General features: G+C 49.8%; 9 protein-coding genes across 9 annotated transcripts; 4 read left to right on the forward strand and 5 right to left on the reverse strand.

Moving 5' to 3' along the window:
* Nucleotides 1-22: 22 nt before the first annotated feature.
* On the reverse strand, nt 23-1,214 carry F4807DRAFT_458249 (Aldo/keto reductase; the record flags this gene model as incomplete). Its single annotated transcript, XM_048001175.1, has 3 exons — nt 23-246; nt 329-1,006; nt 1,157-1,214. 3 exons carry the CDS (start codon nt 1,212-1,214, stop codon nt 23-25), a joined length of 960 nt encoding a protein of 319 aa, XP_047856567.1.
* Nucleotides 1,215-2,389: 1,175 nt separating this feature from the next.
* On the reverse strand, nt 2,390-4,178 carry F4807DRAFT_386478 (putative ER-golgi SNARE complex subunit). Its single transcript, XM_047995840.1, has 3 exons — nt 3,572-4,178; nt 3,432-3,517; nt 2,390-3,369 (listed from the first exon to the last, which is right to left on the reverse strand). Exons 1-3 carry the CDS (start codon nt 3,785-3,787, stop codon nt 2,658-2,660), a joined length of 1,014 nt encoding a protein of 337 aa, XP_047856568.1. The 5' UTR covers nt 3,788-4,178; the 3' UTR covers nt 2,390-2,657.
* A 1-nt stretch (nt 4,179) lies between these two features.
* F4807DRAFT_386461 (uncharacterized protein) lies at nt 4,180-10,132 on the reverse strand. The gene is made up of 2 exons (XM_047995839.1): nt 8,746-10,132; nt 4,180-8,692 (listed from the first exon to the last, which is right to left on the reverse strand). The coding sequence occupies exons 1-2, from the start codon at nt 9,680-9,682 to the stop codon at nt 4,920-4,922; spliced, it is 4,710 nt and encodes a 1,569-aa protein (XP_047856569.1). The 5' UTR covers nt 9,683-10,132; the 3' UTR covers nt 4,180-4,919.
* Nucleotides 10,133-11,819: 1,687 nt separating this feature from the next.
* F4807DRAFT_417390 (uncharacterized protein) lies at nt 11,820-15,953 on the reverse strand. Its single transcript, XM_047997233.1, has 2 exons — nt 15,321-15,953; nt 11,820-15,223 (listed from the first exon to the last, which is right to left on the reverse strand). Exons 1-2 carry the CDS (start codon nt 15,374-15,376, stop codon nt 12,235-12,237), a joined length of 3,045 nt encoding a protein of 1,014 aa, XP_047856570.1. The 5' UTR covers nt 15,377-15,953; the 3' UTR covers nt 11,820-12,234.
* A 206-nt stretch (nt 15,954-16,159) lies between these two features.
* F4807DRAFT_417395 (Fructosamine kinase-domain-containing protein) lies at nt 16,160-17,988 on the reverse strand. Its single transcript, XM_047997234.1, has 7 exons — nt 17,855-17,988; nt 17,751-17,803; nt 17,547-17,609; nt 16,924-17,494; nt 16,744-16,870; nt 16,622-16,678; nt 16,160-16,546 (listed from the first exon to the last, which is right to left on the reverse strand). Exons 1-7 carry the CDS (start codon nt 17,889-17,891, stop codon nt 16,468-16,470), a joined length of 987 nt encoding a protein of 328 aa, XP_047856571.1. The 5' UTR covers nt 17,892-17,988; the 3' UTR covers nt 16,160-16,467.
* A 354-nt stretch (nt 17,989-18,342) lies between these two features.
* Nucleotides 18,343-19,053, forward strand: F4807DRAFT_458254 (uncharacterized protein; the record flags this gene model as incomplete). The annotated part of the gene is made up of 3 exons (XM_048001176.1): nt 18,343-18,619; nt 18,684-18,799; nt 18,964-19,053. 3 exons carry the CDS (start codon nt 18,343-18,345, stop codon nt 19,051-19,053), a joined length of 483 nt encoding a protein of 160 aa, XP_047856572.1.
* F4807DRAFT_386607 (uncharacterized protein) lies at nt 18,887-19,424 on the forward strand. The gene is made up of 2 exons (XM_047995841.1): nt 18,887-18,898; nt 18,960-19,424. The coding sequence occupies exon 2, from the start codon at nt 19,093-19,095 to the stop codon at nt 19,336-19,338; it is 246 nt and encodes an 81-aa protein (XP_047856573.1). The 5' UTR covers nt 18,887-18,898; nt 18,960-19,092; the 3' UTR covers nt 19,339-19,424.
* Nucleotides 19,276-23,456, forward strand: F4807DRAFT_386621 (uncharacterized protein). The gene is made up of 2 exons (XM_047995842.1): nt 19,276-20,038; nt 20,089-23,456. The coding sequence occupies exons 1-2, from the start codon at nt 19,511-19,513 to the stop codon at nt 23,347-23,349; spliced, it is 3,789 nt and encodes a 1,262-aa protein (XP_047856574.1). The 5' UTR covers nt 19,276-19,510; the 3' UTR covers nt 23,350-23,456.
* Nucleotides 23,457-23,620: 164 nt separating this feature from the next.
* F4807DRAFT_417414 (MFS general substrate transporter) lies at nt 23,621-26,188 on the forward strand. Its single transcript, XM_047997235.1, has 7 exons — nt 23,621-24,225; nt 24,275-24,359; nt 24,414-24,889; nt 24,948-25,132; nt 25,187-25,249; nt 25,316-25,591; nt 25,676-26,188. Exons 1-6 carry the CDS (start codon nt 23,757-23,759, stop codon nt 25,553-25,555), a joined length of 1,518 nt encoding a protein of 505 aa, XP_047856575.1. The 5' UTR covers nt 23,621-23,756; the 3' UTR covers nt 25,556-25,591; nt 25,676-26,188.
* The last annotated feature ends 171 nt before the right edge of the window (nt 26,189-26,359 follow it).

A 26,359-nucleotide genomic window follows, 5' to 3' on the forward strand; every position in this document is an offset into this window, starting at 1 on the left:
GCAATTACCTAAAAGTCATGCTTCATACCCCGTTCGGCAAGATCCTGCCCTCGTTCTTGTCCGGGAAGCCGAAGTTGATGCCGAAAGGCGGGTACACGTATCGCTCGACCTTACCCGCCTTGACCAAGCTGTCGGAATAATCGTTGAGGATCTTCATGTCTTCGGCGTCGAGGTCGACGATCTCGAGGTTAGCCTTGATCCGCGACTCGGTGACGGACTTGGCGAGCACGGTGGTGCCCCTGGCAACTATTTGTAGCGATGATTAGATCAGCATATCCAATCCCAAAGCGAACACACAAACTGCAGCATTAGAAATATGAACACGTACCGTGATAACTCAACAACACCGTCCCCGGACTCACGCCCTTCCTCTCCGCAACCTTGGTAACCGCCTCGCTCTTCATCAGCGGGCCGCCGGTGCTTCCCAGCGGGCTGTACGCGACGACCCTAATCCCCTTCTCGTTGCAGAAATCCACGACCTCCTGCTGGGGCAGCGCCGGGTGGTTCTCGATCTGGTTGATAGCGGGCACGACATTCGACTTGGCCAGCAGCTGCTCCAAGTACGGTTTACTATAATTACACACACCGATCCCCCTCGCCTTGCCTGTGCCTAGCAGGGCCTCCATCTGCTTCCACGTCGCGACGTGGTCGTGGTCCCAGAGGATATCCCGACTACCGTCGGGCAGCTTGGGAAAACGGTCGTCGTTGCCGTTGGGGTTCATGCCGACGGGCCAGTGCACGAGGTACAGGTCGACGTAGTCCAACCCGAGAGCCTTGAGCGACTTGTCGAGCCCCAGCTCGACGCGGCTGCTGTACGTGTTCCACAGCTTGGTCATGACGAACACGTCCTCGCGCTTGGCGTAGCCGGCGTCGAAGGCCGCCTTCAGGCCCTGGCCCACCTCGTCCTCGTTCGCGTAGCAGTACGCCGCGTCGATGAGCCGGTACCCGACTTTCAGCGCGTAGGTCACCGCGGCGGCGACTTCGCCGGGGGCCGCTTGCCATGTTCCTGTTCAGCGAACATGGGAGAGGTTAGTGAACGACATATTTTTGTGAGATGCGAATTCTCCCCTCTCGTCGGCGTAGTATGACGAGTCAGGAGATCTGACTGAGCGTGGGGGGGAGGGAAGGAGGGGGCACTGCGTGAGAAGAGACGTACCGAACCCAACAGCGGGGATATCTTGGCCCGTGTTGAGCTTGAAGGAAGTGGGAGCCATCGTGAGTGAGTATCTTCTGCTTATATACCTATGTGCAAGTGGTTTCGCTACCAAGTTCGTGTAATTTCTCACGGAAAGGGTCTTGAGGAGATGAAGGATCATTCAGGAGGCTTTTTGGTTTCTAGGATACATCTTAGAGGCAACGTAAGAGTAGGTATTTATTGCGACGCTTCCGGCAAAATAGAGAGCGAACCCGGTCCGGGCTACAACTAGATGGTGTAAGGTAGTATGCCTAGGGGCTAGCTATGGATAGTCTACCCACCTGACTATGCTCTAGCTGCTGGGGTAGATCGCGGGGGTTTGGGATGTCTGTTCTCGGACTTCATCTTGCCTATGGTGTTACGTATGTATATGTCTGATTATTATAGTTACAGTCGTAGTATACTGCATATACTGCATAGTGGCGCTGTGAGAAGCGTCTCGAGCTTCAAGTGTTTAGAAGGATATACCAATTCCAACCCGGTAAAAGTCATAGCTGAACTCACTTGTTCACTATAATCTCTACTCGTTTCTTCAGCTCTTACAACCCTGAGGGACATAAAGCTAGTTTCTAGCGATGATGCTAACGTACATAGGTGGCAAGTATGCGATAGCACGATCAACACGGAATCTAGAAATAGACCTGGAAGTGAACCTGGGAAATGTTTTCCGCGCGCGACCCCACCACGATGATGAAATCGGCGGGTACTCGGCCGCCGAAGAACGCCAGTGGTGGAAATGTAGGGGATCCCATGCACCTAATGATGTGATTCAGGCACACGCTTCCACGTCGACCAAAAGTAGAATGTCTCGCTGTACTCATCGAAGAAATTTATCGTTCATATTCTTCAGCGAGACGTTCTATTTGATATATTCGATACCCAGTAGTTTTAGCTATGGGCTAGAAAAGAGACGGCTCAAATCTTAGTCTCCGAAGATGATTTCTAGTGGGGGATCGCGGAATCGGAAATCTGGCTCCTCAAGAATTGGCCTCGGTTCGATCCAAGCCCGAGAAGATTTCGCATATGTGGGCTGGACCCTTGACTCCGATGACATACATGCAAGAAAGCAACCATTATGGCATTATCAAGTTCAAACGATATACAACGTAATTAGTAACTTAGACAAGTTGACGTTCAATCCCAATCAAGACGATATAATAAAATCGTATTCATGACCGTCTGAACTCCAACTCTGCAAGAACCAATACTTTATAGGGTGTGGTACGCATACAAACAGGTCGCCGCCATGCATGTCATTAAAATCTAGTACGTGTAGCCCAACTACCATAGGTCCCTCGGCCAGGGGTGGATGGCGTAATAATGTACAAACTGAAGAATCGTAATAGTAGTACACCAGCGTCTACTAACAAATCTCATCTCGTGTCTTATTTTCTCGTCTCCTCCGCTTAACCAGCGATGAGGACCCATAACCTATTCCTAGTCAGCGAAACCAGTACATATTTCAAAGGGTGGTAGGAAGAATTGAAGGAAGAAATGCTGAGAAAAGGAGACGGAGGACCCACAAGAAAAATATCATCAAAACGCCAAACATCTTAGCAATCAACCATCGATTACTCGAAGCGCGAGCCCAATACTTCAGCAGCTCCCTCTGCGCGCCCTGCACGTTGTCGACCACGTCCTCGGTGTTCGCGTCGATGCGCTGGATCATCTCGCTCTGCTCCGACACCATCTGCGCCAGCTGCCCGAATATCGATCCGAGCTCGCCAATAGTCTTCTCGATGGCCTCGATGGCCTCGCCTCGTTGTTGGATGTACGAGTTCTGCGGCGCCGCCTCCTCCATTAAAAGCATCTGCTGGTCGCCCATTGCCGCGGGCGGGTTGAGCGTTAATAAGTCCGCGCCGGGTGACGGCGTGCCTCGGTTGGGTGTCCCGTATAAGGGAGAGGCGGATTGTTGCTGGAGCGAGGAAGACTGCGCGTGCTGCGATACGGAAGAGATGAAGTTCTCGGTTCGCGACCGGGATGCCTGGATGTTCTTGGTGCGCACCTCGAGCACGTCCTTGAAGTTGGCGCCTACATCGCTAAGCTTGCCTTGTAACATCAAGACAATGTTCTTATTGTGCTCGCCCTCTTGATCTGCCCTTGGGTGTTGTTGCCGTGTTAACGTTTGCAAGCCGCCGATCTGCTGGTTTAAGGATGATAGATCTTGTTTTATTCTAGGAGGTCATGTTAGATATGGCTATGTAACAGCCAGAAAAGGAGGGGTCTAGGATCTTACATAAAAGTAAGCTCGTTAATCTCGACGGGTCTGTCGTCGAATAACGTCTTGCGCTTTGCTAACTGCGCCAACTTTTCTAACTTCCCCTATATCACCGCGTTAGGAAATGCTTGCCTTTCCTCGTAACATCTAAGACATACCATTGTAGCAGCAATCCCGCGCCCTATCTCGGCCGCGCGTCTCGCGAACTCGGACCTCCGATGTGGTTGCGCGTCTCCATTGGCGGCGGCCTTTTGCGAATCTGTCAGGAGAGATCTCCTCTGAGAGCCGACCTTGGATGAAGCCTGTCGCCTTTGGACTTGGGTGAGCACGGATCGGAATTCGGAGGTGCGGTCTTGTATCGAAGTGACGGCCATCCTGACGAGTGTGTCGGGATGGCTGGTATGAACTATGGATCTGTTCTGTTCTTTTTCGCGATCGAGCCGAAAGGGACGAGCAGACCTCGCTATTCGTAGCAACGGGCGCGTAGGATGAGATAATGAGATAATTCAAACTAGGACACTTGTATCGTTGGAGACTCGGTAGGTGTATGGACGTTGCTGACGGCGAAAGCGAAGAGGCCGGGAAAACCGGATAATTGAATGGTTCCCAAGATGGAGGCGTTCTAGACGACAATGATTGCAAATAAATTACAGGTTTGATCGAGACTTATTAGGGTAAAGTGCGTAAGTAAGTATCGGATAGGCAGTTAACGAAATGAATTGGTAAGTTGTTATGGTAAAATCAATGTTAAAGTGAGTTCAGCCTTAAAACTCTCCTGAGGCCAAATTGCCAAGTTGTTTGTTATTCAGATTGCAGGGGTCGCGACGTTACCTCTGTGGCTGTGCTTGACCTTGTACTGCGTATGTACAAGTACCGAGGTACTCTATTGTTTCCCATCCCGTTCGTCAATTGATGATGTATGTGGCTGACATAATAATTACATGGGGCTTGGCATTGATTGTTATGAAAACCAAATCACGGCAGCTTCATCTGCCATATTGAACATTTACAACTCACAACCATATACTGCGAACTCAACATAAACATCAATTTTTCAATACTTCAAAAACCTGATCCTATCTGATCTCACTTCTCCTCATAAATCAACAAGAATAAACATCTTCCACCGGGGTATGTAAGTAAAGGTACCTAACAGAGTAGAACAGAAGAAACGACAAAAGCGTAGAGTATACCAAGATCATATATCCATACCCGCTCTGCTCCACCAGACAAACAGATATTGAAACCTTGCAACCGATCAGAGGAAAAGATGTAAACCGATTAGATCTCAAATCCTGAATCTTCAATCCAGATTATACCGCCCAAGTGAAATATGCTAGATGTGCTTCCCCCTTTTCTGCCGCTTCGCTTCGCTTCGTCTGCTTCATATCCATACCCTTCAAAATATCTCCAAAAATGTCGTCGTCGAGCATCTTACGACGCTATCGTATTTACGCTGGCTTATATATAAACCAAACTTAGAACTCAACATCCACAACCCCAGTCCTAATCCCAATCCCCAAACTCGCCCGCTCCATAAGGATTCCACTCCTGACCGGGGTACGACGTAGCGCTCATGACCGGTATCCCGTCGTCGTCGTCGTTCACGGCAGCCAGCTCGACCGGCTGCTCGACCAGGATCTTCTCCTCGGAGTCCATGTTGCTCGAGACCTGCTTCTCCGAGAACGAAGAGTCGTCCGAGCCCCTCTGGCTACCTGCCGCATCCACCGCTAGCCCAACCCCGAGCCCTACTCCGGCTGTGGCCGTGGCTGCAACGCTGACATTCGAAGCCGAAGCAACCCCATTAACAGTAGACCGACTCCTCTCCGAGCCCGCATACTTAATATTCTCATCCTGCGCCTGCCCCATCCCCCCTCCCATCCCCTGGGCACCATACCCCCCCATCGCGCTCCCCATCCTCGGCGTCGCATCATACAAATCCTCCTCCTCGACCCTCCCCTCATTCGCCCTCTCCACATTAAGACTCATGACATTCAAGCTCGTGCTAGAGACCTGGTGGAAAGGCGCCCTCGGCCCGGGCGGTTCGGGGCTCACGCTCGCCGCGCGCGCCGCCGCGATATCCGGGCTAAGCGAGGCCGGGTTCTGAGTCGGGTACGCGTTTACGCTTGCGTTTCGCAGGGATTCGGTCGCTGACATTTTGCTCACGAGACGCGGGCCCTGTGTCTCTGGCTCTTGTGCCGGCTGCGGCTGCGGCGTGCGTGTCGGCGGGCTCGGGTTCAGGTTAGGCGACGACGACTGCTGTACCGGCGCGACGCTCGTCGGCGAGAAAGCGCGCTGTTGGGGGTGCGCGTTCGTGTTTTCGTGCACGATCCCGAGGGGTCCGGGCTGTAGCGTAGGCGCGTGACCGGGACTCATCGCCGTAGCGATATGCGGTCTCTGCGCATCGTCGTGGTCGCTTGGCGGCGCGATATTCGGGTCCGACGGCTTGAACTGCACGTCCTGTTTCCGCGGCCCGCTGCGCGCGCTGTCTGGTGCGCTGCCCCAGTTCGAGCTACTCGGCGTCTGCGCTTGTATTTGTGTTTGCACCTCCGGTCTCGACGGATGCTGGGGTCCGACTTGCTGCTGCGCCTGCGCCTGCTGGCGCAGGAACTGCGCGGGAACCGGAGGAGGCGCCTGGCGATCGTATCGGAACTCGTCCTGCGACGGTCGCGGGGGCGGGGTAGGCGCCATATCCAAGAACGTGCCCTGATCCGACGGCGTCGGGGTGCTTGCCTCGGAGCCGTCGTTGCGCTTAATCGACGGCGGTTGTTGTCCCGGCTGTAATTGTCCGTGCCCAGCAGGCACACCACCTCGCGGATCCCACTGCTGCTGCTGCTGCTGTTGTTGCTGCTGCTGCGCGCCCTGCGGCCCAAAAGACTGGAACTGTTGATGCGGCGCGGGCGGCGGACTAGGACGCCCGACGTTATACGGCGACGGCGCTATCGTGCCCGCGTTACCGTATCCGTGGACGGCTTCGTAGCCGCGCGGGATAGGGACCTGATCGTACTGCGGCTCCAAATTCTGCGCCGACTTGCGTCGCTGCTGGACCAGCTGCTGCGGCTTCAAACCACCCACCGCCTGGGGCTCCTGCCCACGACCCGCTTGCCCCTGGGGCGGCGGCGCACCTCCACCTCGTCCAGCACCCGACATCATTGGCGGATTCATAGGTCCGTAATTTGAAGGCGCCCCGCGGCCTTGGCCAGGTGGCATATTACTCATCGGGCCCATCGGCCCAGCCGGCGCCGGCCCGCTGATCTGCGGCCGCGTCATCATCGCCTGCTGCTGCTGCTGCGTCATCGGCTGACCCGGCTGCTGAGGCCGTGCCGTAGACGGAGGCGTGTGGTGTCCAGGTGGCGGCTTCTGCGGGTGCTGCGTCTTATCCGGCTTCGGCGAGCCGCTCACAGAATCGGATCCGCCGCCGGTCTGTTTGCTGACGCGCTTGATCGCGCCGAGGAACCTCTCCTTAGCGCTCTTCTCCTTCGCCTCCTTCGGCGGGGGCTGCTGCTGCTGCTGCGTCGCCGGGTTTATGGTCTTGTCCCTCGGGTCGGTGCCGAAGAACTTGTTTATAGTCTCCTGCTGGAACGGGGGCAGGGCGACGAAGCGCGGCACCCCTTGCGCGCTGGCATGGTGGTGCTGGAGCGGTTGCCCTGGACGTTGCTGGTTAGCAAAGGAATAGTTGGGGCCCCAGCCCGCCGGGATCTGGCCCGGGACGTGGTGCTGCTGCTGCTGCGGGCCGAACCCGGACGGGGAAGAAGAAGAAGAAGCGAAGCCGACCGGCCCCTGGCCCGGCTGCGACATGCCGCGTTGGCGCTGGGGACCCTCGTTCGCTTGGCCCTGTAGCTGCTGGTCCCGCGACGGCGACATCGGGCCGTGCGGAGAGACTGGTGTGCCGCCTACGCTAGGCTGGTAGTTCGCCTGCCCGGGCTGAGATGTGATAACAAGGGGCCGTCCTGGGGACGGGAGAGACGTCTGGCGCACGTGACCTAACTTACCGAGGGTAGGGCTTTGCTGACCAGATGGGAGTTGGCTGGACGGTACCTCTTCCTCCTCGTTGCTATCGGCCTGTGACAGATCGCTCGGTTTGGCCGGTTTCTTGGTCTGCGGGGAGGAGCTAGGCGACGTTCCGTCTTGTCTCGAGAAACCGGAGCCGACGGGTTTCCTGTTGGGAGTGATCCGGGTTGCGATTTGTGATCCGCCGACGTCTGGAGAAGACGGACGGGAGCGGTGGGGCGAGTCTCTTGTAAATGCGCTGGGCCCGGAAAATACGTCGTCTCCTGATTGTTTGCCTATACTTCTACCATCGGCGTCTTGCGCCGTAGCTGGTCGAATATTAACTTGTGGACCTTGCTGGGGCCCGAACTGTGACCGTTGGCTCGTCGACATCTGCGGCCCAGCTGGCTGGTTCTGGGAAGAGACGGTTATTTCCGAAGGCCTACGCATCATCACTCTTTGCGCGGTCCCGAGGAACTGGGGCGCCAGAGGCGATGTCATATTCGGTTGACCGGGCGCCATAGGTTGCCGACCCTGCTGTCCTGGTATGCTTTCCTGCATAGGAGATTGCTGACCGGCGAACACCGGGTGCGGAGGAAACTGTTGTCCAGGGGGTGGCATCTGACCCGGCCCAAATCGGCCAGGCTGCATGGGGAATTGGTGTTGTGGTCGTTGAACATGCGGCGGCGTCTGCTGATTTTGCTGCTTCGACTCTTGAGGTTTCGATCCTTGCTTGTTGAAAAGCCCGCCCAAGAACCCGCCCATGGGCTTCTTCTCACGTTCTCCCTCGGCATCCTGGAGTTGCTGGGTTTCTGGAGGTCGCATTCCACCAGTACTGCTTCGTTCTATCCCTAGCGGAGGGCTTCCCAACGGACTTGGCTGCATTTGTCCCGTCTGGGTTCGCATCGGGCCTTGTAATGAAGGTCTCGACGAAGGATACGCGGTACTCGGCTTAGCGGGTTGATCATCCTTGGCCCCCTCCTTCGCATTCCCCACTCCTTTGATCATCCCCGTGAGCTCAGATAGACGCTTCTTCATCGATACATGCTCCGAGGTATCATCATGGTCAAAAGAAGAACCAAGGTTGGACTTCTGCTTCGGCTGGAATTTGTTGTGGTTAGATACTCCGCCGAAGAAAGAGCTCTTTTCTTTCCCAGACGCATTCTGCTCAGACCCTTGCTCGCCCGTGTTGCGACGGTTAGGGAGGCTAAAGAATCCGGAACCTCGTCTACCATCCTTAGGCCTTTCCTCACTAGCAGTGCTTGAGACCGACACTTCATCAACGTGGACTAACCGAGAATATATTAGATATATGACCAGCATTGGGTTTGGGTCAACTTACTATCCATCTCCTTACTAGGCCCGGCATCATGCGACCCTCTTCCACCCTGGCCGGCCGCATCGTTGGGTCCGCCCCGGAAAAGAGGGTGACCAGGTTGATACGGAGGCCCGACGTGACCCCGGTCGTGGCCTTGGGGAACGAAGATGTTATGCGTACGATACCGTTCTGCCGAGACCGGGGGTATGCTATTACTGTTGTTCCTCGGTCGCGGTCCAGATCTAGTTTGGCCCTTGGCCGACGGCAGCGGATCTTCTGTTTCTTTATCATATGCGGCGTAGTTGTTAGGTTGCTGTGGCGACGGGCTATTTGCGCCCGGCCGGGGTTTATGCTGGATCAGAGGTTCTGAGAGATGCGACTCCTCCAGCTTCCATTGACTGTTAGGAGGGAACTTTTGGATTGGATTGCCGGTCATTTGTGATATAAAGGGCTGGCCAGGATTTTGCATAGGCGCGCCTGGTTGGCCTGGAAATTGGTGATGCGGCCCTACAGGTCCTCCACGTCCCATGAACATCTGTTGCGGAAATCCATTAGGCTGAGGAGCGCCTCTACCAACTGCGTACCCATTGGGGTTTGGGGGTTGACCGTTTGCAAGAACGGGATGCTGCTGAGGTGGTTGAGCAAAATTTTGAGGCTGACTCGGATGCGCGACGTCCTGGTTCGCCTGTCCCTGGCCGGGAATATGCCCGTTACCGTTTTGATAGCTCATATCCTCTTTTGCGGGAGGCGGTGGCGGCACGTCATTATCTGAATCCCCAACCGGCGACGGATTCCTGTCGTCTTCGTCAGCCCCCAGTTTCGTTCTTGATAACAGATCGATAGTTGAAGTTCTGCGGATGGGCGGCAGAGGTGTGAAACCGGAGCTGGGCTTGCTCTCATGCGGTTGAGGACCACCGAAAGCTGGCGAGTTTGTCCTGTCAGCGGCCATGGGTACGGTCATGGTCTGACGTGGGCGGTCAATTGGACAGTTAAGGGTCTAGAGTTGGTAATCCCCGACGATGTCACTTTGGCGCATTCGTTCCAATCCACTATTGGCAATTTAAATGCGCGACATTATGTTTTTCATGCACTTGATTCGAGTGCTGATTGATGTAGCGCCCGCTGCAATGCTGCCGGCTTGTTTTGACCGGCTTACGTTTTGAAATCTCCTTCCACTAAGAGCGGAGCGCTGGAGATTGATTCCCAACTAGGCTGGTGCAGCGATGCTTGCTGAGATATGTGCTTATACGTACAATTGGCAAGGAGGCAGACAGAGGTTCTTTTTTTTTTATCGCGGAAGCCTTAAGATGAGAATTTATGTGTAAGGAAGAAAAGGCCTGTTTCGGAAGTAGGCGAAACTAGACCGGGCTGAAGAGACGCGAAGGAAGGGTAGGAAAAGTACCTCATTAACCAATAATGCAGCTAGCCCCGGAGAGGAACGGGCTACGGTGAACGATCTAGGACTCGCCGTCGAAGAGTTTGGGCGACTTTTGAAGGCGATATTAACAGAGGTGAAGTTGAAGAAGTGGAGTTGCAGCACGAGCGACGGTGAGAGACGACGTGTTCGCGTTCCCGACGAAGAGGCGGAATCTGGGATTGAAATTGCTGGGATGCCTGGAAAGGCTGGGATGAGCTAGGCGATGGACGGTGGGCAGTGGACGGCAGCGGACACAGATGGTTGGTACTATGCTATGGTTGGTAGGATCCAATTTTTTATTACTGCTTGGTACCTGGAGCTGAAGCTGGGTCGACGTGGTTGGCTGATCCGGTCCGTTGGTCAGGCTTTCTTGGCTTCTTCAGGCCTCTCTTATGATGATAATCCCGGACCGTTTCCTGTCTCTGCGCTCGATTGATTGGCAGGACTACGTCGACCGGGTACCCTTGGCAGGCAGTTCTTCAGTAGGGCTGTAATAAAAGCTGTTCCGGGTGTTACAGTTGACAATTCTTATGAGAAGGTGAAATACGAGCCAATGATTCGAGTTCCAATCATAAAGACGATGATGCTCGTACCTTTTCTAGGAGATCAAATAAAACCCTTTCGTCTCCGGGATGGCCTAGAGCCACAGTGTTGCAGATTGGGGGCGTAATAACAATAACAATAAGGCCTATGGATGTGGAGAAGATATTGCTTCCGCTGGTGTTGCCCTGCGGATAGGGTGGCTGTGTTGGCGGAATATCTCCTCTTACCTATTCCCCTCCTCATCTGGCCAATGAAGCGAGAGCAAGACATGCAATTGACGATGAGCATTAATGAGAGGGACAATGTCCCCTGTCGGCACGTGCGGACGCGGTAAACGTTTGACGTTGACTATCTAAATCCTACCTATGAACGACGGACTTGAATTAATTTGGTACCCGTCTTTCCTACATTGTAGTATATCCAGAGCCACCGAATATTGCAAGAAGAATTGCGCTTGTCGATGTCGATGTAAATAGGTCGACAAGCCTCTAAGACTAATGCAGATGATGTCGGTAAGATCTCCAAGAAGGGATAAGTTCTATTATTATCCTCTAAGTGTCCCGGTTCCCCATACTAGCGACCACTCGTCAAGCCTCCGGAATGTATGGATAGCATACTTAAGTACCCTAGGTAGGTAGGTAAAGATAGTAGTAGCACTAAGTAAGCGGAATGAACACAGCATGACTAGCGGGCTGATGATAGGATAGAAGCATATGTAAGTAAGACAGGAATCCTCGTGTGCTTAACCACCAAGATGCCTAAGTTACCTAGCTTAGCAAAGGTAGTACGAGTGAGGTTATCATGGGACTATATACGATGAAATTACAGTGCATTAAACTGCTACTTATGGTATTTCTCGCGCCACTTGCTTCATTTTCGCGGACCTCGGTCATGAACGAATCCTACAAACGATAATATCTACCAACTTACCTAGATATCTCGAGGGCTGCGCTATGATACATGCGTAAACCAAGACATGCAGATAGGTTACACAAGTATGCCACGAAAGAACGTCCGATCCTTGCCAACTCTTTGATCTGTTTCGGGAAACGGGTGCATACGGTGGCAGATCATCGTGATTTGGGGAGTTTGCGAGCTAAAATGAGACCACCGGTGGAGCTGATTGGCCGAAACCCATGCAGAGAAGGATTCGATGCGGGACGCTTACATATAAATCTCGGCGAAAATCTCACTACTACTTTGTTTAGGTAGATCGAATTATTTTCATACATGATCGATCAAATATGCCTTCTCAATAAATCGTACATCCCATCCCACGACCTGTTCCCTTTTGTTCAAGCCGATTTGCAAACATGTATGCCCACGAGACGAACCAGTACAATACATATGAGAAGTGCAAGCGCGCAGCTCGCAAGACTTGTGAGACTTGAGACGCAGGGGGAAGAAAATACGAATCTGCTGATCGACCTCACCCCGTTGCCTATTAAAAGAAATCCACTCGAGAAATATGTTGTCCCAAAAAGCAATGCACTGCCGCCGTCCTATGCCGTGTCCCTAGTCGAGTAAAACAGAAAGAGGGGAGGATTGCAATACTAGAAGAACGCCTTGTCGCCTGTCCCGCGAAGCTTATTCTTTCCTTTAGTGAATAGCTTCATACCGGACTTCACACCCTTGTTACCGAATGCTCCCGCCGCTTGTAAGAGCTCCTTGCTCTTCGCCCCAACCTCCTTACCAGATGGCCCGAAACTACTTATAGGTTGCCCTGTAAACATGTGCTGTAGGCCGCCGCTTGGTACCCTTCCGGTTTGCCCCGGTGGTGCACCCGGGTTGCTAGCATTTAGGTATTGTTGATAGTAAGGTTGTTGGGTCGACGGCTTAACGCCAGACGGTGACGTTTGGCCTTGAATCGTAGGCTGCCTTCCCAGGGGCGCTATTCCCGCCCCGAGCTCTGGCTGACTCTGCATATATGAAAGCCAGTGTGACAGACCCGATTCCATCGAGTAGAATTGATTCCGCGTCTCATCGAACTTCTCGATTCTCTGTTCGATTGACACAAGGTTCAAGATATCTCTAAAGGCCATAACCTTTGCATTTGACACCGGTTGGGCCGCTGGAGCTGTTGGGATGGTAGGGGACGGAGTAGGTGCCAGATCTGTTGGATTAGACAGCGCCGGATGCTGTTCGACAGATGGCGTATGGGGTGATGCTTGGATAAGCACTTTCTCCTTTTCATCTGCGAACGACAGGCGGGAAATGTCGGGCATTGATGTTTGAGCATCAAGATTCGTGTCCGGAGGTAACGAGATAGGGGAGAGTGGTTCAGGTAGAACTGATGTTAAATCTCCAGGACTCTGGCTACTGACTTGAGAAACTTGATGTGATCCTGGGCTATGACCATCGGTTTGTACCTGCAAGGCGCTTGGAATGCTGGCCGCACCTGTCTCTGACCCTTGAGGTTGCTTATTTTCACCTGGGGTAGTAGGGTTCAAGTTATCAGCGGATATCGGCGCATTTGGGTCTGTTCCGGCGGTGTTCGGTATGCTTTTGTCTGCGCTGTTCTCCCATGAAAACCGCCTTGGCCGGCGATTAGTCTCCTGAACTGGGCTCCTACGTGGACTCAAGGGTGCAATCTCTGGGAAAGAGGTTTCCCTCTGAACATTTGAACCAGAAGTCGTCTCGTTAGCTACTTTAGGTCCTTGCTTGAGAAGTTGACCTGTTTCTTGAAGGGATTTTTCTTCCGGCTGTGATAAGTATTCATCGTATACCCCAGATAAGTACGTACTTTCTCGAGTCAGGTTGCCCGGAGCCGGATCATAGGCGCCAGTTGCCGAGCCCAGGACGGCACTCGCATCAGGGGTCGTGGTGGCTGGACTTGCGCTTAAAGATTTGAAAATCTCCTCTCTTAACTTGTCACTCTCCTTTTCTGGCGATGCTGTATCAACGGTGCTCATCGTAGACTTCCGCTCCTGTATTGCTGGAGTTATCAACTCCGCGGGAGCAGCGACAGACCGGCGGGGATTTAACGGTGCGGTAGGAGCGAAACCCGATCCGGTGGTGGTTGCACTCTGCTGAGTGAAAGATGATCGGGATGGTGAATCATTATAGCCCGAAGATCTCGGTGCCATCTCGTTCGCAGGGATGTTCTTCTGGTTGGCGTTAGATGGAGCAAGAGGATTTTCTGTCTTTAGAGGCGGAAGATATTGAGGGGTCGGATGAAAACCCGGCCCTGAAGAAATGACCTTAGACGCTATAGCGCCGTCGTGTTTTCCGGTGGGTCTATTGAAGCCGTCTTCCCCGGATTCTTGCGAGGTTTTATTGTTCGCTGCTGCTTCCGAATCGGCTTGTGTTGATGGCAAGTGTTTAACGGCAGTGGTTGGCTCAAGATCCGCAGGCTCCGCGTGTCTGCTGCTTATTGGAGACACAGCAGGATTTACAATGCTGCCCAAGGATGTAGACCCGGGCCCCTCGGCCTTTTCTGCGGGCGCTGGGTGTTCGGAACCGACACTAACAGTTTCTGATACCCAAGTCCCAGGAAGTTGAGGTCTAGACGGAGCAGATTGTTGAGATATTCCTACGGGGTCTTCTTTCTTTGGTTCTAGATCTCCACCTAATGGTGGCATAATGATTTTGGGGTTGGGTTCGAGTTTTGGTCCTTCTAATGCACTAGGAGCATGTTTATCTTCGTATAGTCCTGTAGTGTCACGCTGGTTATTATCCGGCCTAGATGATGGGCTAGGCTTGGCACCCGCGACACTAGTCTGCTGGTTATCCGAGACTGAGGGGAGAGAAGGACGCCCCAACGGACTGGAACCTCCGGAAGACGAGAAGAAATCATCACCAAACCCTGACATACGTGCTAGATCGGGTAACTTAGGACTGGTAGACAGCCGTCGTTGGTGTGCGAGGCTCCGGCCTAACTCAGTCTCGTCGGCAAGGGCTCGAGGTCCATTCTTCCCTTCTTCAACAGGAGCTAGTGTTGGTTTCAGACCACGAGAATTATCGGAACTATTATGGCTTTCAAAGCTGGCCCTTTCGCGCTGTTCTATCGAGGAGCGGATAGCGTTTACTGATGAAGGCTTGATATCAGTTCGACCGTAGCTACTCTCGACACTGGGTCTACCTGATTCCGTACCCGACCCAGGCGCGCCAATATCTCTCGAACCCGAAGCTTCATGTCGGCCCATACTACTCTCGCGCGGTGGAAAACGGGTCTGACTCTGAGCAGACGAGATACCCCCGGTCAAGCGAGACCGCGGGTCGACTCCGGTCTGTATGTGCAAGGCCGGCGGGCCACTGGGACTTCTCGTCTCGAATGGGCCGGGCTTGTTGGAATCGGCGGCAGCTGTAGATTGAGAAAAAACCCTTTGTTGGGGAGCATTCGCCGCTTGTTGCCGTAGAGCAGCAATTCTTGATGTTGGATGTGTGGGAGGTGCTGGTTCTGGTTCGGGATCATCATACTCCTCCTCCTCGTACTCGTTACCCCAATCATCGCCATCGTAGTTCTGTGCTTTGGCCTCAACCCATTTCCTCGTCTTCGTTCGATTCACATTCGCTTTGTAGCTGTTCGCGGTGGATGGTGTCCTTCGAAGATAGTACAGATGTTAGTGGTGAATAGCCTTGATAACCACATCCTGGATGATATTGTGTAAAAAGATGCTAGATAGTAAGAAAAGCTCACATGGGGGAGAACGGGCTGTTGCTCCGCACAACATTATTATATGTTCCGTCATTCATGGTGGCGAATCAAGAGATGCCCGATTTTCTATCGCGACATCTATGCTAAATCACACCGGAATCTCGGGTTGGGGGAGAAATGGGAGGATTGCTCTATTTCAAGATACAAATAGAATTTGTATTGATTTCGTCGGAGGTTGAGGTTGATAGATTTCGAACACGGTAGAAGTAGTAATTGCTTATACGAAGATTATCGCGGAAACCCAATAGGCGCTTAGAGGATGGATGCGGATGAGGCGAATCGCGGTCATAGATTGAACAGAATAGAGGCAGGGCGGGAGGAAAAAAAGGTATAAGAGGGGCCCTGTATAGGGTGTCGTTGCCGGGGTGTCTGGTAGTTGTGTACCTAATGATCGATGTTTGATATTCAATGTTACAAATTGCTTGGATTATGTACGAAAGAAGGACTCGGGTAATTATCTGCGACTGGACGCCATGACGATGTTGTTATTGTTGAAGAAAGGGAAATTAGTACGAATGAAGTTGAAAAGGTTGAAAATAACCATTTACCATTTAGAATTTAGAATTTGGAAACTCTGGATACCTGGATAATTACCGACTGTTCCTTCTATTCCTGTAGGTACGCACGTTATCAAGTACCAGTAGCCTAAAGTTGACTCGTGTGGTACATGCAGATTTAATACATGACGATCTGCTGTAATGTTTGTATCGATGTAGGTACCTAATTCTTTCAACCCACGTACGATACGTAATCCCGTGCAGCTGCCCGTGGTGGGTTGAGCACCTAGTCCTGCCGGTCTAACGCTATATAACGGTGCCAAGCCTTTTAGCAGGGTACTCGTATTGTACAATTGAGAGCTATGGACCTGCCCCAGTTTTACAAGGTACGCGCTGGGCAATTGCCGGGGAGTTTATCATGCACAGCCACAACCAGCTAATACGCTAAAATCCGCCTCTACAGAAAATTGGAATTAAAATGTTTCTTCACGAAACAATGTCGTGGATTCTAGTCACCCCTCAAATACACACATACGCATATCCTTCGACTTAGATCGCGGAAGTGAACGTGTCCATGTCTATAAGCCAACATTGCTTGGACTTAGCAGAATTGCCAGTACCGATGTGTCTATTCACTTCTCTAATCCCCCATAGAAACCACTCAGGCCGTCAGGGAACTTGGTTAACAGTCGACGCATCTCCTCTTTAGCACTATAACGTATTAGCCTAACCGACTAGGTAGTGTATAGGCTATAGGATGACTACTTAGACAGTCTGGGTGCATACGTTGTCAACAACGGTGCCCACTGTGGCCACATTCCTGCCGTGCATATATTGTTGCGTCTTTGAAGATCATTAGCGTCGAATCTTTCTATATCGGGGTACAGAATACTTGGAGCTAGACCTACACCGCGTATAAGGCATGTCGATCATAGAAATCTTGTCTTGGCTCTGATGCCCCTACTTCATTCTTATAGAGGTCTATAAACTCCATTCCGAGAGCGTAGCGAGGGTCTCCCATACACTGAAGATCCACTGTCATTGAAGGTTATTAGCAGAACATCATCCTACGTCTTGTGCATACTGACTTTCATTGTGCCCATAGAAGCAACAAGAGTCGAACATAATCGGTTGCTTAGTCTCCACGTCAATCCGAATATTACCATCCCAGAGATCACCGTGGCATAACGTAGGCTTGATACTTCTGCCTCCTGTTTGTAGAGGTCTCAGAAGCCTAGGGATTACCTTCTCAATGAACTCTTCAGCGAGAGACTGCAGCTCGGGGTCCTCGCCGCGCTCTTCTTGCGCGTATACCAAGTTCGCCCGAAATTGCCGCGTGAAATACTCCTCCCAGTTATCTGTCCAGTCATTGATCATAGGGGGAGGACCGTAAAACGTTGTAACGTGAAAGCCAAACTTCCCCGTGGGCGATACAGATGATAGATGCAGTTTCTTCACGATCGCTAAGAACTGCAAGGTTGGGGGGGAACCGGCCTGCAGATGACGGAAGCGTGTAAGAAAGAAAGACTTAGAGTTATCGTTTTCCAAGAGCCCCCAAGCAACCGGGGCTATAACGTTATCAGGAATATAAGTTGCGAGAGCCTTCTGTCCCTCATATTCTGCCTCGGACATGCCAACGAACTCAGGCCGCTCAACAACCTTGATATATACTTTCCTTAGCCCTGAGATACATATAAAGGCTCACACTCACCTTAACGAAGAACTCCTGAACTTCATCGGCTACCCCAACAGCGATTCGAAGGCCTGTCGACCACTGAAAAGATGTGTATGTTAGTGATTAGGTAAATATGGTTGTACTTCGGGGCTCTTGGAATTATTATAGGAGGCCATTGACCATCTCGACAGTTTATCTGGGCAATCTAGAGGAGAATGAGTCGAACTTTTCAAAACTTACATTTGTTTTCGTATCCTTGGTCACTGATATCACCTCACAGTTTGCAGGCAGAGCTGATACAGCCATTAACTTTTATTGTTATACGCATCCCGCTACTCACTCACCTGATACGATTTTTTTATCTAGAACTGTGATGCTCATTATCGCTACTAACGGAATGGATATAAATATGGCTAGCTATAACTGTGATGGGAAATTCTCAAGTGACTAAGCGGGTGCTAGAAGAGACGAGTACCAGATGAGCGGGTATCCGCAAGGCTCACATATTGGGGGCCAAGATCATATGTGATAAGCGCTGAGGCGTTACAGGTATCGTAGTGTATTGCGATCTGATTGGCCACTGGCAGAATTGTTGGATGTAGAGTATTAACCATGCAGGCGTTCCACTCTGGGAAGCATGGTTGACTACCGCCCGACCACCGAATATCTTGTCGCTCCATTTGTTAAATTAACTACCTATCTACAGCTCACTCGCAGTCTGCTAGAGCAGGGTATGTTGCGGGCATGTTATATTGGTAAGTAATAGGCAGTGATTCAATCACCTGCTCCCGCTCAGAACACCTATTAATGAGTTCATTGACCAAAGTAGGCAATGAGCGACACGTCGCATGCGTCACAAATCCTCTCAGGCGACCTACCATCGCACTCCAAGTCTTCACCAGCCGTGAATAGCTCGAGACCTTCCTTGAAGAAACGATTCACCAGTTCATGGGTGAAAAGACGGTCCGATAAAGATGACGAAGATGGTATCAGGGGCCCTCTCGGGCTCAGGATCCTACATTCCTCTCCTGAGCCGCTAGTTGATCTGATATTTGTGCATGGCTTACGAGGAGGCTCGATAAAGACTTGGCGGAAGGACAATGACCCCCGTAAGTTCTGGCCGCAATTGTGGCTGCCCATGGAACCCGGGTTGCGAAATGTCAATGTCCATAGTTTTGGATGACTCCGATTGGGCCAGCACGAAACCAAGCATCCTCAATGTTCACGACTTCGGACAGACGCTGCTGGAAGAAATGAGAAATTCGCCACATCTAAGAAAGAATCCAGGTGTAAGGGGTCTGATCGTTCCGTAATGTTCCAAGGCTTACGGAGCACAGGGGCCTATCATATTACTTGGGCACTCCATGGGTGGACTTGTGGTGAAAAAGGCAAGATCTTACCTATGTGCTACTATAGGTCATTTGTAATTCGTGACTAACCTACATGGAGGTAGGCCTTTATCCTCGCGAGGGATGTATCGGATTTCAGAGGCCGTATCAAGTGCATCTTCTTTCTTGCAACGCCACATAGAGGATCTGACTAGGCGGCGACCCTTAACAACATTCTGGCTATATCCGGAATAATGTCTTCCCGTAAATATATCGATGACTTAACTACCGGTTCAACTTCTACAAGTCTGATCAACGATGACTTTGGGAAATACGCGAATGGCACGCAAATATTCTCTTTCTACGAGACTTTAAGAATGAACCTGGGAATTTCGTCAAGTCTGATTGTAGAGGGGAGCTCAGCTGTCCTTGGTAAAAGCTCACTAAATTTTAGTGTCACCCCTTTCTTGAAACCCGAGCCACTGACGAAGCTTATGTGACTTTAGGACCGGGGTTCGCGAATGAACGTGTTCAGTATATGAATGCTAACCATCGAGACATATGTAAATTTGAGAACATGGACGACCCTAATTATATAACCCTCAATAACGCACTATCGAGTGCAGTAGAAGATCTGTTGAAACATGGTGAGCACAAGAAATTCTTATGTGAATGGTCAAAGTTCAGCTACTTGCTAATTTCGTAGGTACAGATTCGAGGAACAGCTTAAAGATGCCACGGGAACAAATGAAAACCTTGAAGTCGTACCTTAGTATCACAGATCTCCCGGACGAAAATTTTCCAGCAATTGATGGATCTTGTCAATGGATTTATTCTCGAAGTGACTTTCAAGATTGGAGAGACCCCCCGGGCGACGGGGGAAATCAAGAAGCAAATATCAGAGGCCCTTCAATCTTCTGGGTTCATGCCAATCCTGGAACTGGCAAAACATATCTTGCGGCACATGTCGTTTCCAAGCTTCGCCAATTCCAACTTGAGTGTGCCTACTACTACTTCCACATTGGCAACCAAGCTTCACGATCCTTAGGCGACTTTCTACGATCAACAGCTTATCAAATGGCGTTATCAAGCGCTTCTATTCGTCAGCGATTAACCTCTTTGTACGAAGAAGGCTCATCGTTTGATTTGGACGATGCGCACGCAATATGGACAAAAGTCTTTAAAAGGGGAATTTTTCAGGTATGCTTCAGACTACAACATTTAGGAATGAGTAAACTAATATCAAAAAGTCTCGACTCGACAACGCTCAATACTGGGTAGTAGATGCGGTTGATGAGTGCAATAAATACGAAGAGTTCTTTGCAATGATCAGAGGCGAAAAGCCGAACTTTCCTCTCCGAATTTTCATTACAAGCCGAAAACTCCCGGATATGCAGAGGTTATATCGCCCTCTGGAAGGCTCTGTATCTTTGACATGTATCGAAATACCTGTCGAAGATAGTATGCATGATATCGAGCATTACAATAGTAGCCGCATTGATAATCTGCCAATTGATGCTACAGCAGACAAGCAGGATCTTGCAAATCGCATTCTTCAAAGGTCCAATGCTTGCTTTCTGTGGGTCCGGGTGGTACTAGATAAACTTGAGCAAGTCTACTCGAATGAGAGTATCCCTCAGATACTTCAGAGTATTCCAGAGGGGATGATAGCATATTATGAGGGGACTACTAAAGCAATGGCGGAGCATAAGTTGGAGAAACACATTGCCCAAGCCGTTCTGCTATGGTCCGTGGCAACTTACCGAAACCTGACCGTTTCGGAGCTCTTACAGGCGATCAAACTGGATATCAACACTGTCCTCATTAGCGCCAAAAGCGCCGTGGAAGGGGTCTGTGGCCAGTTAGTATTCGTCGACGTTGATTCTAGTGTGGTAAGCCTCATTCACCCTACAGCTCAAGAGTTCCTCTTGACCGAGAATGCGGGAGAGTTTCGTATCTGTATGCCGTCCGCACACGAAAGAATTGCCATGGCATGCTTGAAGTTATTATGTAGCGTTGAGATGCAACCACCTCGAAACCGTGGACGACTAAGCACGAGGGTATGCCCAGAGGAACCATCCCCTTTCCTTGACTACGCGATGACCCAGTTTTCCGAACACATATATAGCGCGTCTACGGAGAGCGATAAACTTCTGCTTGCGATGGATAGGTTTTTCAGGATGAATGTTTTATCCTGGATTGAAAGGATGGCTATGAAAGGTGAGCTTCATTGTCTAATCAGAGCCTCGAAGAATTTGAGGGCATATTTGGACCGTAGGGCCGGATGTCGGTCACAGTTGAAGAAACAAGTTAAAAATATTGACGGCTGGTCCATGGATCTAAGCCGGATAGTGACTAAATTCGGCGACGTTCTCTTACAAGATCCTTCATCGGTTTACTTCATTATCCCGCCTCTCTGTCCTTTGAACTCCGCAATCTACCAACAATTTGGGAAAATGCCCGACGGTCTGACGATTGTAGGATTCAAAGATAGCGAATGGGATGATTGTATTGCGTCTGTCAGCTTTGGCGAGGAGAGCATACCTGCGACGGTCTCCTGCGGAGAGAATGTGATCGCTGTAGGCATGGAATCTGGTGATATAAACCTTTATAACCACCGCAGTTGCCAGAAGATAGGGCAAATTCGGCAACAATATCCCGTCGATCTTCTGCACCTTACCAGCCGACACGTAGCGGCATGCACGATCCGAACTGTGGTGGTGTGGGACTCGAAAGGAAACCTACTATGGGAAAAGAGGATAAGGTTCCGCTGCATCTTCTTGGACTCTTCTGGTGACTTCCTTATTGCTATATCACAACATGGACATTTACTAAGGTGGGATCTACTAAATGGTACATTACTTGAAGATCGAACGTTCCCATATAGAAACCATAATGGCGACTGTGAATCTGGGGGCCTGCTTGGAAAAGCTCCCTCGCTAGCCTCGATATCCCCTGACACGGAAATGCTTGCTTTGGCGTACAGAGGTGGTACAATCTGTCTCTGGGATCTTCATACTGGCGAACTGATCGGCTGGGTTGTGGACGAGGAGAACAAGCTTGCTTCAATCTTATTGTTCAATCCCAACCCTAATATAAACTTGCTTCTAGTCATTTACACGAATCACGACATATCACTCTACGATACTTGGTCTGGGGAGCTTGTCAATAGTAATAAGGCATCTATTGATATGGGTATACTGTCTGCCACATGTTCCCCAGATGGGAGAACACTTGCAACTATTGACATGCGCGGGAATTTGCAGATCTGGGACTTCGAGTCACTGTCCTTATTGTACCATGTCCTGTTGCCGGTAACATCCTTTCGGATATTGAGTTTTGCGCCTGATGGATCTAGTGTAGTTGACGCAACAGACTCCACTGTGCGCATCTGGTCTCCCGCTGCACTTATACGAAAAGATATTGAGGAGGACCAGAGTGTTAACAATGAAGCTGTTCGATTACCCACCATTAAGGGGCAGTATGAGTCACTGAGGATATCAAGGATCACTGCCCTTTGTGCTCATCCTTCACTTGCCATCGTCTTCGTTGGAAAATACACCGGTCAAGTCATTGCTTTCAATACCCAGACCGGGAAGCAGGTCTCTGTGCTTTATTCTCATTCACCAACAGCGTTTGTCACAGAGATAGTAGCGAGCAAAGATAACTGCATTGCCTCAAGTGATGTAAATGGTAATTTGCAGGTTTGGAGGCTGATTACAAGTCAACTGCCGATGCTGAGATGCGAGTCGCAATTATTACACACATCTCTATCTGGCCAGATAACACAGCTCTGTCTCAGCGCCGATGACAACTTTCTTCTGGTCGCAACATCGCGCTCAGACGTTGTCTACTCTATGAAGGATAGTTCTTGTGTAGGATCGTTATCGTTCGATCCCGAGAAGAGACATGCATGGAGATGGGTTCAGGGGTCGACTAACGACAATGATGGGCAGTTTTACCTCATCAACAACCATGTCCTTAGACGCTATAGCGCAAGTACTTTTCCGTCAACCACCGATAACGCAGAAGTCCATCTAAAATATGAATTGCCAAGTGGTGATGTGGAAACTCAGATTCATTCGGCATTCATTTATCCCGATCCACATATCCTTGTCCTCGAGGTCCATTACAACTCAGGGTACCTCACTTCATCAACTGTCTTTATGTTTGACCTCAAAGACATATTCGGAAACGCGAAGACTATAACGCCTCTTAATGATTTATTAACCCAGTGTTCTCGATATTTCATTGGAGTTAGTCAGCGAGCAAAGGCCTTCGTATTTTTACATAGGAACTCATGGCTATGCAGCATCGACCTTGAAAACGTTGCCACCAGACAATTCTCTCGGCACTTCTTCGTTCCAAATGAGTATATTCCTTCAATCTATCAAACGCTTCCAACAAAGAGCGTTGACGATAACTTCGTATTTTGTCTTCATGGGGAACTTGCCATTGTCGAGAATGGGCTAAAATTCAGGGAAATTCAGGTCATGGATCATGAAATTTGATATAATAAGGGTAAAAAACATGCCATGGCCGTCTATATTCCCGTAGAAATAATTACAGAGAAATCAAAACCCCTCCCTTAGCACTCCGTATTTCCTATACAAATCTACCGCTATTGGCATTGTTTGATAAGTACTCAAGCATCTAAAATATCAAGAGTTTAATGTAGAGAGGCTACTACATGAATAATGCCTTGAAGAGGAGCAGCCACACGACATGATACCGGTATTAATATCTTATTTTATAAGCGGAACAGGCGGTTATATCTCTTCTCTGATTGGTGCCCATTTCCACAATCCAATTCGAGTAGATACATGCCAGTCAATACTCAACCCACAAACAGAACCTCAATACCTCCCTTGTTTCTGTTTGCAAATCTAACATCATTATACATCCAACGATAGATAACATGAGATCGTTAGTCACTGAAACTCCCCAGCCCCAAGGCCAGCAACTCATGAACATTAAGCTTGATGATAGTGAGAAGCCGATTTCGGCCATCGCGGCCAGGACAGTTCCCACCCAACCCCCGCCTTATTCTGCCTTTTCTCCTAGACAAAAGAGATGGATTATCTTCATCGCATCTTTAGCTGGGTGGTTTTCTACGGCCAGTAGTTTCGTTTACTTTCCAGCTATACCCTTCTTAGCCAGGGACACCAAAGTTTCAGTCGAGAATATCAACCTCACGGTAACCTCGTATCTGATAGCCTCTGGAATCTTCCCGTCTATAACTGGAGATGCCGCCGATAGATATGGCCGTCGTCCAGTTATCATTGTGTGTCTTTGCATATATGCGGCGGTAAATGTTGGTTTAGCTATCCAAAGGTCCTTTGCATGCCTCTTCGTTTTGCGTATGGTACAGAGCGCCGCAATATCTGGTAATAATAAGATATAACTCGCCGCTTGCGCCTATACTAACATTCCCAGGAACATTCTCTATCGCTTATGGGATCATTGGCGACTTAACTACACCAGCTAATAGGGGAGGATACACCGGATTTGTTTCTATATTGTATGCAATGTTTTCGGGTTCAGGGGTATCTCATATGCTAACCATCCTTGTTAGTCTGAATACACCTCCAAGCATTGCCCCTTTAATTAGCGGGTTGCTTCTCATTCGATGGAATTGGCCCTCCATTTTTTGGTTTTTAACGATTGCATCGTCAACAGTGCTCATATTTATTCTCCTCCTCCTACCAGAAACATGCAGAAGCATCGTTGGGAATGGCAGCTATTGGCCACCGTTGATCAATCTACCTCCCATCACTCTGTTGTGTGCATTAAGGCAACGGGATACAATTCAAAGGCCGGATCAAAAGGTCCGGACAGGATTACTTAACCCCCTTTCCGTCCTTTCTCTGCTGAAGAACCGTTCGACTTTGGCAGCTGTATTGTGTTATGGGATCTACTACACTATTTATTCATGTTTACAGGCCTCATTATCTACAGTATTTGTTGAAACATACAGCATCACTGGACTGGTAGCAGGTCTTTCATATCTACCTTTTGGAGTCGCATGTGCCACTTCTGCTTTCGTCGCTGGTAATACTCCATTATCTATATAAAATACTAACTATGATAAATGACTAAACGGAGACAGGGAAAATAATCGATAGGGATTATCGAAAAACTGCAGAGGCCAGGGGAATGCATGTTGATCAGTTACGAGGGGATAATGTCTCTAAGATTCCAATCGAGTATATACGGCTGCGAACAAATAAGTATCATATAGCTTTTTGCGCACCCCTGGTTGCTGGATACGGATGGAGTCTTCAACTAAAGGCTGTAGGTTTTCTTATCCAAGTTGTAAAGTAGGAAGTTAGTTGCTAATCATCGCAGCATATGGCTCTACCCCTAGTTCTTCAATTTTTTATTGGTTTTACCATGCAGCCTCTTTTCACGGTGAGGCCTCTCTTCTTTCTTGTACACAACACATAATTAATCTTTTTGATTTTCTAACATTTACAGTCACTCAATACGCTCCTAGTGGACTTACATCCAAATCGGTCGTCCTCAGCCCAAGCTGCGAATAATCTCATTAGGTGCGAATTTGCAGCGGTAGGCCTAGCGGTGCTAGAACCTATGATTCGGGCGCTAGGCCCAGGGTGGTGCTTTGTTATATTCGCCGTTGTTCATTGTCTGACTCTTCCCACGCTCTGGGTATTAGGGAGAATGGGCCCAAAGTGGCGTTTCAGGGAGGACAGTTAGCCCTTGTATAGGTGGTGCCTTTAGGCCAATATTTGGGTATGCCAAGCAAATTTAGCATTCAACTCCACTCTATAACCCTACTGATGTCAAGGTAACTGAGAAGAACTGATATGAATTAAGGTTGACCTTATACTCGACGAATGTTGGAAACAATGTTACCCTACCTACCTGTAGCATTCTTTTGCCGCGCGAAGGCTTAATGCGCATGATAAATCAAGAAAGATTTCCGTCGATAGCTTGTCTCTGAGAAACCATGTAGAAGATACCTATGCCATTGGCGTGTTAGACATAATGTAGCTTATCATTTTTGAGATATCTTCTGATGAATGTCAGGATGTAGGGACTGAGCCCTATGCTGGGTGATTCTCACCTGCTAATTGAGCCAAACCACCAAAGGACGAGAACTTACAAGTCGGACAACTTGTGGTCTATTGCAGGTCCTGTGGCTAGTCCGTGGCATGAAATCAAAGAAATGATCTCTTACTGTGATGGCGGTCTCAGGGGTTATCTATTTCTGAGTAGCATATTACCTTAGAAATTGATCACTGCAAAGGACCATGCAATCAAATTATAGTGTACACATTTGTTAATAAACTTAGCTTAATTAATTGATTATATTTCAATACAAATCTCAATCTAAGTAAAATAGTCATTTGCGCCAATTCCCAACCTAAACAAAGGAAATTGAATAAAGGGGTATGAACCCCTTAGAAGCACACTGCTAACCAATCAACTGGACTACAGCGGTGAATACGAGCGTAGTTGATGATTAATGTGTTCCGAACAGTGACTGGACATTTCCGT

This window comes from Annulohypoxylon truncatum (genome assembly GCF_022578515.1).
Source record: "Annulohypoxylon truncatum strain CBS 140777 unplaced genomic scaffold F4807scaffold_8, whole genome shotgun sequence".
NCBI lineage: Eukaryota > Fungi > Ascomycota > Sordariomycetes > Xylariales > Hypoxylaceae > Annulohypoxylon > Annulohypoxylon truncatum.

What these genes read in the sequence shown, in the direction of transcription:
- F4807DRAFT_386461 (XM_047995839.1), bottom strand. Translation starts at nt 9,682, where the DNA reads ATGACCGTACCCATGGCCGCTGACAGGACAAACTCGCCAGCTTTCGGT. An exon ending in GCCTAGTAAGGAGATGGATA is followed by an intron (nt 8,693 to 8,745) that starts GTAAGTTGACCC and finishes ATTCTCGGTTAG; the next exon opens with TCCACGTTGATGAAGTGTCG.
- F4807DRAFT_386607 (XM_047995841.1), top strand. Translation starts at nt 19,093, where the DNA reads ATGTCTTCCCGTAAATATATCGATGACTTAACTACCGGTTCAACTTCT.
- F4807DRAFT_386621 (XM_047995842.1), top strand. Translation starts at nt 19,511, where the DNA reads ATGGTCAAAGTTCAGCTACTTGCTAATTTCGTAGGTACAGATTCGAGG. An exon ending in TTAAAAGGGGAATTTTTCAG is followed by an intron (nt 20,039 to 20,088) that starts GTATGCTTCAGA and finishes AATATCAAAAAG; the next exon opens with TCTCGACTCGACAACGCTCA.
- F4807DRAFT_386478 (XM_047995840.1), bottom strand. Translation starts at nt 3,787, where the DNA reads ATGGCCGTCACTTCGATACAAGACCGCACCTCCGAATTCCGATCCGTG. An exon ending in GCGGGATTGCTGCTACAATG is followed by an intron (nt 3,518 to 3,571) that starts GTATGTCTTAGA and finishes GCGGTGATATAG; the next exon opens with GGGAAGTTAGAAAAGTTGGC. An exon ending in ATTAACGAGCTTACTTTTAT is followed by an intron (nt 3,370 to 3,431) that starts GTAAGATCCTAG and finishes ATGACCTCCTAG; the next exon opens with AATAAAACAAGATCTATCAT.
- F4807DRAFT_417395 (XM_047997234.1), bottom strand. Translation starts at nt 17,891, where the DNA reads ATGAGCATCACAGTTCTAGATAAAAAAATCGTATCAG. An exon ending in AGATAAAAAAATCGTATCAG is followed by an intron (nt 17,804 to 17,854) that starts GTGAGTGAGTAG and finishes TGGCTGTATCAG; the next exon opens with CTCTGCCTGCAAACTGTGAG. An exon ending in CCAAGGATACGAAAACAAAT is followed by an intron (nt 17,610 to 17,750) that starts GTAAGTTTTGAA and finishes ACATCTTTTCAG; the next exon opens with TGGTCGACAGGCCTTCGAAT.
- F4807DRAFT_417414 (XM_047997235.1), top strand. Translation starts at nt 23,757, where the DNA reads ATGAGATCGTTAGTCACTGAAACTCCCCAGCCCCAAGGCCAGCAACTC. An exon ending in GGAGTCTTCAACTAAAGGCT is followed by an intron (nt 25,133 to 25,186) that starts GTAGGTTTTCTT and finishes TAATCATCGCAG; the next exon opens with CATATGGCTCTACCCCTAGT. An exon ending in CCATGCAGCCTCTTTTCACG is followed by an intron (nt 25,250 to 25,315) that starts GTGAGGCCTCTC and finishes TAACATTTACAG; the next exon opens with TCACTCAATACGCTCCTAGT.
- F4807DRAFT_417390 (XM_047997233.1), bottom strand. Translation starts at nt 15,376, where the DNA reads ATGAATGACGGAACATATAATAATGTTGTGCGGAGCAACAGCCCGTTC. An exon ending in AACAGCCCGTTCTCCCCCAT is followed by an intron (nt 15,224 to 15,320) that starts GTGAGCTTTTCT and finishes CTATCTTCGAAG; the next exon opens with GACACCATCCACCGCGAACA.